This window comes from Ischnura elegans, chromosome 12 (genome assembly GCF_921293095.1).
Source record: "Ischnura elegans chromosome 12, ioIscEleg1.1, whole genome shotgun sequence".
NCBI classification, from domain to species: domain Eukaryota; kingdom Metazoa; phylum Arthropoda; class Insecta; order Odonata; family Coenagrionidae; genus Ischnura; species Ischnura elegans.
Window position 1 is genome coordinate 16,871,771 of NC_060257.1, and position 17,997 is coordinate 16,889,767.

The following is a 17,997-nucleotide window of genomic DNA, read 5'->3' on the forward strand; positions in this document are numbered from 1 at the left end:
TTTATAAGGGATGTGAAAGAGAAGAAGTACGTCACTATGAAATGGTTAGTGGGTTGGAGAATAGAAGGAGAACAGTACCCAACCGATATTAGGATTGTTGGCTTATGATGATGATTTTTATAACCACAATAGTTGCAAATTTGATTTTTTCCAGGTGTGGTAACGGGTTAATTAAAAAAAGGGTATCTGGCCAACCAACAAAATAACAATGACTATCCGGAATAAATACCATAGATTAAAGTTAAAGATTAATCAATCGACCAAAATTATGTTTCCTATTGTTCATAATATTGGTGATCATTCCTAGCGATAAAGAAGGGGTATTCTCTCCTTTTTCGCATTTCCATCATGATCTACCTCCCCTCAAGGGTGCCAGAGTTTAGCATGTTTCTTAACCGTTCCTTAACTTCAAACCTATGGTATTGAACACACACAAGAAAAATTTGTGTCAGGGCTCTGATGAAGTTTTTCAAATGAACAAACGAAAAAGAGGTACTATATAGCCACACCTTGAATGCAAGTAGTGAACACGGGCTCGGGCACAGAAAGACTTAATCCGTGAAATAAGAGTAAAATACAAAGGGAAGCTGTGAGATGAGACAAAAACTGAAATGAGCGATTTAGAAAAATAAGAGAGCTTTTAAATTCGGGGCCACTCTGCTCAACGCTACGCTTCCTGATGGGCTTATATTGCTGGAAAAACTAAGAATAGATTTCTTTTAGAGCAACACGAGTAGCATCATCTTGAAGCCGCACTATATTTCTAGGTCGAACGGAAACAATAAATTAAATAGGGACATTTTTCCAAACGGATAGGAATTCATTTATCTGCAAACAACAAACTACTTATATCAATACTAGGTAGAAATCAATACGCGTATCTCGTCTTTCCCGGTTTCCGTCGCCATCAGCTAGAAAGCGCTAGTAGCAAAGATGACGGCTAGAGAACAGAAGCTTTTTGAGTGTTACAGTTTGCTAGGACGGAATCTGTCGCTACTTTACCACTTTTGTTCCGTATTAAGTGCCGTTGTGATCCTCCAGTTGATAATAACAACCGCTTCCTGTAGTACCAGCGCACCTTCCAGAATTAAGATCCAGGATTGAAGCAGCTGTTACCACAATTACTCCAGAGACACTAATCAACGACGGGGAAGAACTCGCATATAGTCTTGGCGTGTGCCGTGTGACCAATGGCTCTCACATTGAACACTTGTAGCCTTTAATGTTAAACTGTTCGAGTTGCTCTTTCATTTGGTGTATCATCTGTAGCTGTAAGTTAATTGTAATAAATATTAGAAAGCGTTAAAACCTCGCTAATAATTTTCAAACACCCGATATTTTAAGTCAGACTAATTCTTCTTAAGATTCCTCAATACCCTATCTGCCTTTCGATGCATTATTTCAATAAAATTATTTCGTCCCTTTCCAGGACCAAAACCCCAAGCAACATATAATAAAATTGGTCAGATCAAGGTCACATACGCCTTTTGCTTGGGAGTTTTACGGCTCCTCTTCGTTCGATATAAAAAGTCTATTATCTTCCTTCCCCTCCTTCGCTTAATCAACAATCTACCCTCTAAGTAGGATTTTCACGTTATATTTAAAGTATTCTTCCCATTAAGGTAGGTTTCCATGGAGTAATTAATAACTATTCTGGCAATCTTCCCTCCTGTCATGGACTTCCCTCTTCAATGCACAATAAGACCTACTTCCTTTCATTCTATCTAAAAATCCTATTTAATTCCCTCCTCTCCCTCGATTACCAGACATTCTACCCTCTAACAGTGTTTCCAACAACCCCTCCCCCCTAAGTATTCGCTCCATCCAAAAATGTTGCCTTCTGCGGATCTATTATAGACGTTTACACCATGTCCGGCACTTCATTCCTCATCATCCACGTCCGTCCACTTCTCTTTCTCTTACTCTATACACCCACATCTCGAAGTACTCCATTCTTCTCTCGTCCTCCTTCCTAAGTGACTACGTTCCCGCACCGTACGGTGCTAAACTCAATATATTCACAAGCCTTTTATTTAACCTCTTACATAATAACACTCCCTCTCCTGCTCATGAACGCATCCTTTGATAGTACAATTCTCTTCCTGATATCCTTATGCTGAATCCGTTTTCCGCTAATGCACTGCTCCCCTCTCCGCTCAGTAATTCATGCATTCAAACCTTCTTTCTCTTAAGTACCTCTCCTAGAAGTTTCATATCCTAGCCCACCATGTCTAGCACTTCGTCGTACCTCCTCTTCTCCGTCCACTTTACCTTCTCCATTCTTTGCCCACATCTCGAACGCTCTAGTCTTTTCTGACCTCCTTACTTAATATACTCATTTCTGCACCGTAAAGCGTTACACTGGAACATACTCTTCCCTAGTCGTTCCTTTAAAGTCTTACTTAACGATTCTCTCATCAGCCCCTTCCTGTTAATGAACGCCTCGTTTGCCAATGCAATTCTCGTCTTGACGTTCTTACTACTGTATACGTTTTCCCTTAATGCATTGCATCCCTTATTTTATCTACGAAAAATCTTAGAAATTTCCTTCCTTATGGGAAATTTTATTCTTTTCTGTAGAAACATTAACTCATGGTTTCTCTAGTAGTGGGCCCTGGTCGCTCTCACAGCGGAGAGGGTATTCCCTATCCCTCCCTTCCAAACCTATCCCTTCCTTGGAGGTGTCGTCGGGCTCTCATCGCGGCGATACCTCCTATCCTTTTTCCTTCCTCTGTCCTAACCCTCTTGAGATGGCGCGGGCGTGTAAGTCTCTGACTTGGTTCCCGGTCCTCGAGAGTGTACCCCATGTGGGCCCGCCCCTGGGTTTCCGATTCCACTGCATCTCTCAGTACCCGCTCTATCCATACCTTCTGTCTCCTATCATACAAACCTTCTGTCTCCTACAGGGATGCCAACTTACAAAAAATATTGGGGGGGCCCAAACCGGGGATCTTGCCCCGGTAAATTTTATAAGTAGTGACTTTTAAGTTTTTAAGCGTTTTAGATGTGTCATATGATCAACATTTGAACCCTGATAACTCGAATCTCGATATCTGGATACTCCGGGGAAAATCCACAAGCCTGGCACATTTTTTCCTCACACCCATTACGATATTTTGAGGGGGCTCGGGCCCACTCAGGCCTCATGGAGTCGGTGCCACTGGGCTCCTACTTATCTCATCAAGAAGCTGCATCTCCTCACCCACCATGTCTAGCACTATTCTCCGTCCACTTCACCTCCTCCATTCTTCGCCACATCCACGTATCGAACGCATCGAGAATTTTCTCATCACCCTTCCAAAGTGTCTATTTTTATCACCGTTAAGTGCAATGCATCAGTTCAGCCCTTTACTAGCCTTTTTACTAATACGATTATAAGTAATTCTTCACACCCACATCTAAGAGCCATCCAGTCTTTTTTCGTCTTCCTTCCTAAGTGTCCACGTTTCCGCATATTAAAGCGCAAGGGTCATTCCATTTCAAATCACCCAATATAAATAGAATTTGTTGCTCGACATTTTTAATAATCCTGATATTTTTATCAATAGTTCCCTAAAATTAGACAATCACAGAATAAAATTTGATAAAAATTTACAAGCCATACTTTTCTTAGCAGCCATTTTTAAAATTTTGATGAAAAACGTGCTTTGCATGAAGTTTAATTTCGAAGCTTTTTTAATAGATATCAGAATTGTTCAAAAACCAGAGTGTTCATCATAGAAATGAAAATTTATTTCAAAATAGAAATATTTTGCATGGTCTGCATCGTGACCGTCATTTCTTGCAACCATAGTGTACTGCAGCTTACACTCGCAAGTGCGTTGTGGTTACAACAGATGGCAGTCACGATGTAGACCATCAAAATATTTCTATTTTTTAATAAATTTTCACTTTCAAGATATTTTTACGATGAACACTGTTTTTTTTAATTATTCTGGTACCTTTTAAAATAGCTTCGAAATTAAACTTTGTGCAAACCACGATTTTCATCAAAATTTTCCCAGCCGCCCTTTTAAAAATGGCTGCCAAAAAAAGGTATGGCTTGTACATTTTTTTCGAATGGTGTTTTGTGATTTCCTACTTGTAGGGAACCAATGATTAAAAAAATCAGGATAATAAACAATGTCGAGCAAAATTTCCTGGGTGATTTGAAATGGATTGATATGCAATATTTCAGTTCACACCCTTCAACAGTCTTTTATTTACACTATTATAAGCAAGATCAAGCCAAAAGCAAAGGAAGAAAACGGAGAGACATAGGTATGTGATGAATGGATAAAGAAGTGACTCACTCCTGGAGGTATGGCGAGAGCTTCATTCTGGTCTGCTTGAGCGTCTCCTGTGCTTTCCGCCGCGCCCTCTTCAGCTCGTCCCGGAGCTGCTCGCAGTCACCGCTCCCTCCCAGGCATAAGGCAAGGTTCCGGTGACTCGAAATGGCTCGGTTCAGCTCTCGAAGGAGCTGCAAAGAGAGAAGAAGAACACTTTCATTAGCCTAAAGGAGAGAGCAGGGGTGGAAGAAATTGCCGAATCACAACGCTACATTTATACTTGGTAGATCACGAGAAGGAAATAAAGGAAATTGAATGAAACAGAATAATTAAACATTTAAATCTTTCCACCTACTATTAAGGATAGCAACGGTATCTCAACTAATAAAATTGGCGGAACTCGCCAGAACGATGCATGCTAGGAGAAAGCAGGGGTGGAGTAAATTGCCGAATCACTACGCTACATTTAAACTTGGTAGATCACGAGAAGAAAATAAAGGAAATTGAATGAAACACAGAGTAATTAAAATTTTTAATTTTTCCACCTCCTATTAAGGATAGCAACGGTATCTCAACTAATAATATTATTGGCGGGACTCGCCAGAACGACGCGTCCTTGGAGAAAGCTGGGGTGGAATAAATTGCCGAATCACTACGCTACGTTTACACATGGTAGATCACGGGAAGAAAATAAAGGAAATTGAATGACACAAAGAATAATGAAAAATTTCAATCTTTCCTCTAACCATTAAGGATAGCAACGGTATCTCAACTAATTAAATTATTGGCGTAACTCGCCAGAACGATGCATGCAAGGACGACCCCAAGCGGGTTTAAGGGTTGTACTTCTTTTTCCATCGTGCTCACCTTAAGTGGATTTTCCATAGGAGTTACTATCCATCGGCAAGTTTTGCCTTTGCGTAAATGTGGAAGTATATTTTTGTTATTACGCGTAATATTTTATAATCGTGTGGCGCTCATGCGCAGATTCTCTTGCATGCTAATGATTGAACAGCCCCTGCCAAACACCATATGGGTGGCTAGTACGGTATTATGCAGATGAAAACAAAATAGATAATGATGAAATTTAAGGTTTGAGTGGATTGTACTATAGCATGAAAATGCGATAACTATTGGGCTAAATACAGTACTTATTAAATGTCGGAAAAGACAACATCATCTCCACCAAATAATTAATGATCCCATCGTTTATTCAAAATACGAAAGAATAAATAACAATTTGGTTACTCTTAGGTTAATATTAAGTATTTGCATAGAGTTAGATGGTAAATAGTTGTATCAAAGACCTCCCATTTTTAAGGACACTTAATATACGTAGCATTCTTTGATGGTAAATTGGATGGATGAGGAAGATACTTTGTGGAGATCCATTATGAGATATGAAGTGAAACGCGTTGCACTTTTTATGTGGAAAAAGCAAAGTGTTTCACTTCATATCTCATTCTTTGATGAATTATATATTCCTTTCCTACCGAACAACCATGTTTGCAAGGTGTTAATTATGTTGCATAAAACTTCCAATGCTTTCTTTTATTTCTCATACCAATCATTATTCTCCTTCAATTGTTTTTCATCGAGAACTAAAGAAAATACCACAGCCATCGCCCTTCAAAATGTGGTCTTCTAGCCGCATTCCATTAACTGAAAATGATGAATTGGGGTTTTCCGGGAATTGCATTAGTAAATCATCATGAGCACTTGTGGTGATAGTGGTCTCAGCATAATGAAGGAAAATACACAACCAAAATAGGAAAGTTTTTAAGAAAATATTGATACGTTGATTACTTTAACATAAGAATAAAAAAATAAAACAAAGTCACCAGGCTTCTTTTAAAGTTATCAGCAATTAATTGCGCTAACTGAAGCCCTTTTACATTATTGCCTTATGATGGCTCTACGCTCAGCTTACAAACCTTGAAAAATTTCACTTTAAGCGTAAAAGATTTTTTCCATTTTATTATAATTTTTCAGATCAATTGACGAAATCGGTAAAATCAAAACTATTTTCCGGTCACAGCGTCACTGCCAAGAAGTCATCGGTCACCGCTAACGGAGTTACTTCTTCTCAATAACTCCGACCCCTGCAGTACTTTAGGGACCAAAAAGAGACTTCGCTGAGAGGTGAAAGAAATAGGAGCAGATGTTAGAACGAAGAGGGGTGCACGAATGAATAATGGCTGTGGAGGGCGGGTGGGGGTAAGGTTCGCGGAGTAATATGTGTGCGATTGGGTGCGATAGGAGGGACATCGGAGGGGACTACTTCGCGTGCGATGGAAAAATCCTCCGCCATTATCTGGGAGGAGAAGTATTTTATCCCTTCCATTATTTTCCCTCGCCGCCGGCCCTGAGCCGAATGAAATGAGGTGGAAAGTAATAGCAACCCGCCACCATTGGCTGATGAGAAACAGAAGCTTTTTTTTCCCAGCATGCGCGGGGCTTAGGAATCGAAAGCCTTGCGGAGGACTGTGGGAGGTTAGGGGGGGAATACTTTCGAAATAGCACGAACATGCAACCCTTAAATCTCTCACTGAGACGAAAAAATATTTCAACATCTGGATAAACATTTTTTTCGCAGTTCCCCCCAACCTTAGAACACAAATACTCTCTAATACATTGATTCAAGGAAGTGCAACCGAGAAAAGAATAGTGGTATTTTTGAGAGAGTTCCAAAAATACGCACCTTCCTAGTTGTACTATCGACTGAAAATTATTGATTTTTTTTTTATTTTCACCAGAGTGTATCGATATCGCAAAGATTTTTACATTGTGTGTAAGAAAAGAATTATAGAAGCAGGTCATAATTTCCTCCACATTTTCAGTCTTTGTTATCCATATTGGCTCATCAGCTCAAATGTATTTTTAATTTTGCAATGAAAATATACATTTAACAAGTGATGAAATATAGAGCATAATATTAAAATTATTTAATTATTATTATTTAATCCTATAACAAATTATGAAAACATTAAATTTTCTAAAAAAACCTAAGATATTTTAAAATTAAGTTTATAAAAGCATCTTTTTCCTATATGGAGTTTTTCTGAAGTTGATTAGGCATAATTTATGTGGTAAAAAGCCTGACGCGAATCTGGGAGATCCGGGTCCGAATCACGTTCAAGGCGTATGATTTCTCCGTAAGGTTTAGTGTCCCTATGTCATGAGGGAAGGGTAGGGAAGGGACGTAAACGGAACCGCGGCTTAACGTCCCATCCGACGGACAGAGATCTTCACCTGAAGTGCCCTCCACGAAGCAATCATGCAGGGACCGAGCTTTATCTGAAAAATCTTCGCCACTGCCATACTTTGAATCCTGATTCACCTCGTAGATAGCCAACACTGTAGCCACCACACCAACACGATCCCGAATTCGGATATTTTTAAGTACACTCCAACTTGGTCGCTGCTCCATATATAGGATAAATGCTGATTGCAACTATATCATGTATTCTGTTGAGACCAAATGAAACGGGTAAGAGTTATGCCATCAGATACAAGATACAAACAAAATCTATGGACGACACCGACTTATTACAAAATATATGCAGATTTAGAAGTCAAATCACGCTAGTTAAAACAATAAATTATGAATGATATGTTCCAAGGAGAAGATTTATAACTACCACGCCTATTATTCCGACAAATGCCAATTGTATACAAACGGGCTCAATTTTCAACGAAAACAATTGGGGCTAAATAATAATGAACAATAATTCTTGTAGAGGATACGAAAATAAACAAAAAGGGTGTGATGTATCGAAAGTAGTGGTGTTTGGTCGCCGCTCCCAATTTTTCGTCCTGAATACGCATCAATTGTGTTTGCAAATTGCGTTAATTTGATTTGTAAAGTAATACAAGTATGAAATATGTGTAACGTTTGGTATTAATGCCTGTAGGCATGATTGTTCCCAATGGTACTTAACTCACTTGCCTTTATTGTGCATATGATTTGTATTTCTTTTGCAAGAAATAATAAAAAAATATAGCGCCACGATTGGCTCATCGTCGGCGCGATTGAATCTTCAAAATTATTTGACAAATTTTGAACCAGCCTAATTTAATATAACTTGGTGTGGAAAAGTAGGAAACTTGATATGATTGACTTCTTTCTTATAGCAGTTTTTACGTACTTTTAAGCGCAAATTATCGAAAATCGACGTAGAAAACTGCAGATAAAAGTTAGAAAATAATTCTCTTCTGAACAACACCGATGATAGGTCATTACATAAGAACAATGATGACAATAATAGGTTCTCTCCTCACCATCCCGCAATAGCGTCTGGCGGAACATGATGGAACTCCTAAATGATGGCACAGAGAAGACAGGGAATTCCAATTTCCACAATTATTATTGGAAGCGACCCCTTTCGATACCACGTATCATCTTCAGGCACTTAATGCACATCAATTCCATATATACGGTAAGAGTCATGGGGACATTAGGATGGATTGGACTGGGTGGAGAGAAGGTTAAGTAGGATTCGTTAGAAGCGTCCAGTCAACGAACCAATGGGGGTGGGAGGGGAGAGGGGGTTGGCGGGTGTGGGACGAAGGGTGAAGTGATTGCGGCTATGAGGGACACGTGGGGTAGGGGGAAGTTGGGATATTTCGGTGGCGGTAGTGGATCTAGGTGGGTGGGTAGGTCTTGATGGAAGGGTGAGTAAAACAAAAATAGGTTAATTTCATGAGTATGATTCTTCTTTACCTGCGAACAAAGTCATACTTGATAACTACAATCCAGCACAACAAGCGCGTGTATTATTCTTCAGAAATGGTTCTCTTACGTATTTCCTCGACACGGGCGAGTAATTCCTGGTAGTTGGATAACAATGATTCCTCGTCACGTTCAACTGACATGGTGCTTCAAATGTGCAACAGACATAAACCTTACAAAAGGGTTCTTCTTTAGAACATCCAGCGTCACGATTCCCGCCGCCGAAACTTCAACAAACGAGACCAGACGGACGAGATAAAATTCTACTATCGACGGTAATCGATGTGGTGTCGATTCTTTCGTTCTGGACATGGTGGGTGACGATAGGCAGCTTTTAGATGAGATACAGAGGGGACAGGAGGCATGGATGGAGCGAGTAGGAAGGAGATGCTGAAACAATTTTAGAGCGTAGAATTTTGGGTAAACGAGGGAGAGGAAGGTAGACAATAGGATTCTTAGATAGAATGAGAGAGAGCATTCCTGTGAATTGAAGAGGAAAGAATGAAGGAAAATGAGGCTCACAGAATGCTTCCTAAGTACTCCATGGAAACCTACCTTAAACGGTAGAATAGTTTAATACATAATTGTTCGTTGACTAATAACACTTAGTGAGAAGTTTGTCCCTGAAGAATTTCTAACTACTCCAGAGCGTCGAGAGCCTTGTGATGCCTTCTGGTCGAGCGTCGAGAGCCTTACCAGCCTTGTGATGACGTTCTATGATGTCTGGCTTAGTTCGGGGAACGATTATTATTGATGAAATATGAGCGGTACTCTTTAATCTTAGTGTAGAAGCTTCTCCTAGTTTTGCCAAAATAAGACACATTTTCAATCATTACACACCAGTTAGTATACTCCCCTGCGATTCATTTCACTGATTCTATCTTTGCATTCTATCATTCTACATCACAAGTAGCCTAAGATTCTCAACCTGTAAAACGCTGGCTTCTAGTCAGTCTTAGAAAATAATTTTGTTCATTTCGATTATGTCTCCCCGAGGTATGGAATTCTACATCATATCACTTCTTGTCTTCTTCCCTTTAAATTTGTATATTTGGTCTCCATTGAGAAGTTTTGCTTTTTTCCGGTACATTCTCTGAGTTACATTTTAATTTCTCATATTCACCTTCACTAACCATTATTTTCTACTTGTGCACCATGTTTATTTTGAGCTAACCTAATCCAGAGTTTTAAATTTTTTTTTAAATGAAACAAAAACTAAGGCAAAATATCCTCGTGAGGTAAAAAAAACGTGTTCTTAACGGTGCGGACGTGAAAAGTTCCAATAGCGTGACCATGAGATCGAGCGTGACTCGTGGCGGGTCGTTTACCGTTCCGACTTCTCCGACTGAGATCGACTTCCTTTCCGCGGCCAACTTTGTTTCCTTTTCCTTTCATCTCATAAAATGAGTTACATGAAACCCTGTGAAGCACAAAGAAAAGCGGTCCCCGTAAAATCGACGGCGATAAAATCAAAATCACTCCAAATACACGGGGTAACAAACCTTGGGCAGTCGTGTTACGACCGCGGTGCGTCCGAAACACTTGAGGCGCGGAATTTTTCGCATGCAGTTAAGCACGGTGGGAATCATATTGACCCCTCATCATTATTCCAACTATTTTCATCCTTTGCAAATTATTTTTGCAGCTCCATTTACAAATTGACGGATTTAGCCTTAAAAACCACGATTGCTTTATTTATGATCGAGCGTAAAAATGCCAATACTAAAGTATACTAATACTTAAACTGTTTTTATTGCCTTTTTTCGTTTTATTTTATTATTTTACACCCTGATACTTTGTTTATTCTGTGATAATTTCGAAATAAATTTGAGTAACACTCTTGTGGAGGAAATAACAAACGAAAGATTATCGATCTCCAATAATATTTATTTCAAGGCAAGAAATAGGTATTTAGTTTTGCTATGTAAATGCTAAAATTACATATCTAGGATAAAGTAAACGAAGAATAGACATAATTAACTCATTTACAAACTTAGGAAATATCAACTTCAGTTGAGGAGGAATTCGGACCTTCAGAATGATATGGACGAGATACGATCAAAATTGATCCAGAAACTACTAAAAGAGGAACTAGGAGAAAATAACTTACTCAGTGCTGCATCCCGAACGGTGGAGGTAATAATATCTATTTTTACATTGATAAAATAGAACAGAAAGTGTAATTTTACTCCATCTCAAGTGTGGCTTTAAAATTGCACCAATTTTTTACTTGCTCAATTACTGTTTATTTCATTTCCTAAAAGCCAACTTGAAAAAAATGACGAAAATGACTCATCTCACGTAAAATAAGGTCAATTTTTACTCATAAAAGGGTAGCCGTGTTACAAAAAGTCTAACAAAGATTTTTTCCACTCAAGATGATAGTTTTATGAGACAGACAGAAAATGCTAATCAGGGATAATGAAATACTTCACCGATACCTATGATATCTCCTCACACAGTCAATAGCAACACCCCTGGGTGCGAAAAAATATTTTTCCAATGTCAAAATACGCATAGTAAGTAATAAGAGAAAGATATATCCATCTCAAATAGCATTACAACAAAATTTGATGAATGATATTTTCAGAATGTGCAATTCATGAATATAAATAGTTACATAATCTAAATATTAATTTTTTGCACCAATTACAAAGCCATACCGCCTTAATGCGAAAGAATCATCTATGCAAAGGCTCAGCGAATAGAAATAGTTAAACTCTTTTTTATTTCCTAATCTCATCCTTAAAATCTTCAATAATCTATGCGATATAAAACGCACATACATAGAGTGGTTTCACTTGGTAATTAAATATTTATTTTTACAAACTTCTGCTCATTTACAAGGTCTCATATACAATTTAAATGTACCAGGTAAAATAAAGTTTGTAAGAGATTGTACTAATATCGACATGGCTGCATGGAATGAATGAACAATTTCTCATTAAAATTTTAATTAAATGAAATTTATGAATGGTTACTTTACTTACTTGGATTGTACCGAGAAGAATTTCGTAAGCCATTTGAGAGAACACTTCTTTCGTCATATTCGCTGAGCTGAATTCGAATCTGAGAACAACTAGCGACAGTCTTAAAAAAAAAAGGTAGTCGATAAAATTAAAATAGCCATGAATACAACGAGGGACAGCCTTTCAGAAACTTATCCCGAAGAATGATGACGGAGAGTGAAAAAAACCTCTCGAATTCGTGACTCTCGTCGAAGTGGTCCTTCGACCTTCCCAGTCCTTTCGGTGCTTGCTACCCCGCTAAGCCTCACACACCAGCGATGTTTTTTTGGCTTTTATTTTCGAAAAATGATGTTTCCTAAGCGCCTCAAAATTGTAATGGGAAGTGGGAAACCTACATCCGACTGTGAAAAGCCTAATGTACGTTTCCGGTGGCTGTAACATTTACTCCTATGAATATTAAGCTGAATTTTGATTTTTTTTCGATTGGTTAGGCATTTATTCTACTCAAAAATGAACCACTATATTTGTGAAATGCAACAAACGTAGAGATTTTTCTGCCGGAAAAAACGTCTAGGTTTTTTAACGACAAGTGGAAATGGGTCACGAAAATGAAAAAATACTGCTTCCCTCCATTTTCCTAGTTCTGTTAGAATAGACAGGAAAATCGGCGAGCATCCAAGAGCATGAAAACTTGTGCGTAGATTACAATACTAACCTATCTAAAATGATATATTACCACCTCTTGAATACTTTGGAAGGATGTGGAGATATTATTTTTTTATATCCCCACCCAAATGAATTGGAATGCACTATGAATTGGAGGCGAATAAAACCATTTGACACGAGAATTTAATTTAGTACTAACTGACCCTGAAAACGTTGTTTTGCTATATAAATTATTTCTATAGAATATTTTGGTGGTCAAATAAAAATAACTGGTTTATTGTAAGTCTGTGGGGATGCAGCATAATACTCAAAGAAGAATGGACCGCTGTGAAAGACGACGACCTGTAACAATAAGTAAACACTAAACAGTTATTAGTCTCTTAATGCAATGGAGCGTACGATATTTTTAGTGAGTCCATCGTTAGCCAGCACAAGCAAAAATGGATGGTTTACCCGCGTGAGAGTATTCCACTAATAATTTTCCAAGTGAAAAACACGGTGAATCCAAAATCTAAGCCGCAAACATACATCGTTTGTCCTTGAGACTTAATGACTGTCATTGCGAATGTCAGTCTAATTGGAAAATGAACCCGTTTGATTTCTATTGGCATATCTAACAGAAGAATAGGGATTAGTTTCTACTATTACAACTCCTCCTTGGAAATCGCCATACATAATAATATATAATAATAACATATAACTTTATTCCATTAACATTCAAATATATACATTAGGACATACTTAAATAATTATGGAATATATAGGTACCCCTTATTGTATAGTTTTGGGGCTACCATGAGAAGTAAAATTTCTTTGCATTCAGTTTTTTGTTCTCTTGCCGATTGCATTCATTATTACAATATGGTATTTCAAATATTTGCACAAGGATAACTATTTTTCTCATATAAACGCATAATTAAATAATAGAATATCTAATAATATACAATATACCTTTTATTTTAAACTTTTTAAGCCATCTTTCTTAGTAGAAACTCTACTTCCTCACACCTCATAAGCCATTTTTTTTTTACAGCGGATGCAAATCCCTCTATCCTTGCAAATGCAAATCTTTTTTCCGAGTTTGCTACATTACTCGGCAACATACTAAACAATTTAGGCCCTAAGTAGTTGTATGACTGTCGATAAATTTCAGTCGTCGGCCTAGGTATATGGAAGTTTCTCCAAGATCTGGTATCATAAGTTTGTGGTCTGATAATGCCGCCTTTGACAACATTTTCCATTAATTTTCAAATGACTACTCGCGTAACATTGCACAGCCGTGGTGGACTCAAATTAAGAATCAAAATAACCGAAAATCCAATCTTCAGTTGTAAACAGTGCGATGACATGCCCGGCAAATCCACTGAATTTAAAAACTCTGCTAGATAATTTACAGCTTCGCTGGCATCGCAAACTGTATCGATAGAAGAAATTTCAAACTACATCAACAATACTGACGGTCGTTAAGGGGACAGTAAGCCAATAACGCTAAAATTTCAGCTTATTTTGGATGTTTTTTTTTCTAAATTCTGAACACGCGCGCCAAATTTCATAGGAATCGAACCAGCCGTCACGGAGGAGTTTGGAAACAAAAAAGCGTGAAACGAGAATTTCATATATTAGATATTTACTAAAAAGGAAAGAAGAAAATTCCGACTTCGATCGGCTTTTTGAAAATATTTAAATAATTTTACGTTGAATTAATAAAAATTCTACAAATAATGCTTAACTCCTCATTGTATTCAATTGAAAGGAGGCTGCATCGGCAGACAATAGGGCATTATGTGAGCAATATTACTTGATAATAAACTGAAAGTCTCGATAGCACTAACGTGCTGCGCATGGAGAGTATGAGCACGTTATTAGGTTAGGATAAGACCTGCCAATATAATTCATGTAATTTTAATATGATAATAAACTAAAGCATTGAAGAGTAAAATTATTAATGTCATTTAACTGTCATAGTAACAAACATTGATGTTCATTAAATGTAGTGGAATAATTTTGGTTAAAAATGCTTAAAATCAGTCAATATCTCAACTTTAAATGACCCAAAATAGTAGGGTGGAGAGAACAATAATATTTAACGCCACATTTTCCCTCAAAGTAGAAAAAAAAATTAGTTCAGCTTTTTAACGATCACATTTTGAGTGATGTATGCTGCATTATTTTCGATAGCATTAATTGTATGAGTATTCAAGGGCGGCATAGTGCTGTAATCATTTGAACTTTTAAAGGGTGTAATTATATTTAATTAGTTCCGAACGGGGTCAAGTTTAATCCGAAATGCTAGTAATTATTTCCTCTCAAAGGAGGAAGCTCGATTTAAAAATATGGAAAATCGATTCAATGCCGCGGCATTGAAAGAAGAGAATCGTAGGAGTAAATAATAATTTGAAGAGAGAAAGGCCGCAGCTTCAGCATCAAACGCCGCACTTTTCCGCACTAAAGAAGTTTCTTTAAAAGGTCCCCGCCTTCAGCTTTCAAAGCATTAGGAATGCATGAACTCATTATCTACCCCCATCGATTATGAATACCGCAGAAAGGAAAAAGTGGGAAGAAAAAGAAAATTTTCCATTCATTCAAAAATCTGCCTTCCTCCACCGAAAGTTAGCGTCTCGCAGCATCATCGCCTTGCTTTCTGACCTATATCAAGGCCTAGAAATTTTCGCGAGCTTAAAAGCCTTTCGTGCTTTTTCCCCCCTCTCGCCCGACGAAATTCTTTCCATCATCGCCTCTTTTTTCCAGAAGGAAACCCACCTAGCTCTCCCAGATACCAACTACTACAAAAAAAGAGACGAATGATTCATTTTTTCTCCACACACTCTTCAAATCCTTTCAGAGCTATGTGAAATTCTAGGGGAATGCCTAGTGAGAAGTGCAAACGTAGCACTAGATAAAAATTGTGCACAAAAGAAACACATGAACACACACTGCTGCATGCATTATGAACCATTCTCACGGCTATTTCAACCTCGTAGGTTACGTATCAGTTAGTTTCTCGTCTGTTTTAGGCGAACCAGTCTGAAGTAGCATTGCTAAATATTTTCACGACTATTTCAACCTAGTAGGTTACGTACCAGTAAGCTTGCCGTCTGTTTGAATTCAACAATTCTAAGGTAGTATTAGTAGCTACATATTTTCACGACTATGTCAACATAGGAGGTTACGTACCTGTTAGTTTGTCGTCTGTTTGAGGTGAACCATTCTAAGGTAGCATTACTAACTATTTCAACTTAGTAGGTTACGTATCAGTTTGTTAGTCGTTTTTTAGAGGCAAACTAGTAAATCAGTAGCAGTAAAAACTATTCCCACGACTATTTCAACTCAGAAGGTTAAATACCAGTTGGTTTTTAGGGGTATTTTATTTTGTAGCCATTATACATCAATATAAAAAGACTAGCGGTGCCCACTTGCGTGCTATGCTCCCAGGTTGACCTTGCAGCGCTACCGGTTGCTAACTTGCTGCTTGTCATGACCCAATCATGAGAACCATGGCCCAATCACGAAAATTATGGGCCAACTGCAAGAAGTGGTTACAAGGAGTTTGGAAGACATGAAATTAATTGTGGCATGCCAGTGCCTGGCTCTTCTTTGCTAGAGTTTTGCAAAGGAGAATCTTTGCAGTGGGGAGTCAGGTTTTAATTGCGGCTTGCTACTCTTTGTCTCCCGTTTCGTGAGAAGGGTATTTTTGGCACTTTTTGGCACGTTTTTTGCCTGCACTTTTACGCAATGGCAACCTACAGCGCTGGGATCAAGTATGAAATGTGCGTGGAGAGATTCAGTGTCGAAAGCACCAAACTTCATCCCTGTAGCACTTGGTACAACTGAGATAGACCGTAAAGTGTGACTGTGAAAAATGCAGACTGACACGCTACAAACTTAATACGTATATAGAAATCCGATGACCAATAAACACATTTTACTTTTACAATCTGCAAATGACATGAAACAAAAATGGGTTAGGCTTCCTTATTTAGATGTAGTTTCTAACAAAGAAGCAAAATCATTTCTTAATGATAAGTACCAACTCCGTTTCTTTTCACCAAGAACTCAAATTACTCATTTCGAAAACTCCAAGGACTCGCTCGAACCCAGGCTTCAATAGGGTATTTACGAATTAAAATGTGATTTATATGGGGGTGTGTATATCGTCAAAACTGGGAGGAACTCTGTGACTCGTGTGTCGGAACACAAAAGAACCGCGACCCTAAATCTTAATTCACCAAGCCCCGACTACAAGCAAAAACATTCCATTAAAAAACCCAATTCTATGCAAAACCAGCGGCTTATAGCGGATTTTGTTTTGTCACAGAAATTAAGTAATATTTTGCCGATACTTCTTTAAAGGGTCTTGTTTTGTCCCTGAATGCTCCTCAGGGTATACAGCTGGTTGATAGAAGTACCTCGTGGTATTCCACGCTTACCGCAGGAAAATGGATTACCTTCGTAGTTGATATTTCAATTCACCCATTGTTTAAATTAATTTATTGAGTTAGAATTTTAATTTCAAATATCTGTCTGACAAATAGGTCATTGATTTAACTAGCTACTGTGTGTATTTTACACTGTATAACGCATTTTAACCCAAGTACGATCAGTATTATTGTCCATCTAACACAGTCATTATTAAGGTCTTACTTGGCCGCATTCATCCTCAGCTGCAAGATAAAATATTAAGAAAGTTTACATTAACATTCGTTTGTTAGTAGCCTCATGTGGACTGGTGGCGCTGTGCCGCAGCCGGTTTCAGCAAACGTATCACGCCGAAGTGTGGATTCAGCTAACCTTTAATGTTTTTATTCCTGTACCACCGAAAAAAGCACCATTGGCCTTTTACGTCGGGGTTTTTAACTTAACAATCAAAATCACACGAACACAAGCATGCGGGTCTCGAACCCGCGACCTTTTGCGTGGCAGGCAGGGAATTTGATCCTCCACCACCGTGGCAGGCAATTTTTTACTCATGACTAATCCTATAAATATCCAGATAATCCCATACCAAACTTGTACGTGTAAGTAAACAAGGGCCAGGCACTGACCTTGAGGCACTCCGCCTTGGCGCTCATCTCCATCGTCTGCATCTCGGCATCTCCCGCCCGCTCTCCGACTGCGGCGCCCGCAGAGCACCGCTCCCGGTGCGGACAGTAGGGCACCCAGGTGACGGCGGCCACCCGACCCGAGCCGCAACAGCTACTGTCAGCCACGAGACCCCCCGACGATCCCCGCTGCCACAATCGCCGCCCGCTGCAAGGCCATCTACGCCCTACGGAGAGGCGCCGAGAGACGCAATCCGTTGTTTTTTTGTTTTCAGCATCCCGATGATTCGCGCAATGGATCCGAGGCGATGCCAGGATGGTCA

General features: G+C 38.7%; 1 protein-coding gene across 1 annotated transcript in view; it reads right to left on the reverse strand.

Moving 5' to 3' along the window:
• Positions 1-17,797, reverse strand: part of LOC124169557 — a 166,730-nt gene extending 148,933 nt beyond the window's left edge. Inside the window, exons 1-2 of the mRNA XM_046548197.1 lie at positions 17,678-17,797; positions 4,293-4,459 (exon numbers count right to left, since the gene is read on the reverse strand). Of these exons, the coding sequence (XP_046404153.1) occupies positions 4,293-4,459; positions 17,678-17,719 (209 nt within the window). The 5' untranslated portion in view covers positions 17,720-17,797. The remainder of the gene's footprint in view (positions 1-4,292; positions 4,460-17,677) is intronic.
• Positions 17,798-17,997: the final 200 nt, after the last annotated feature.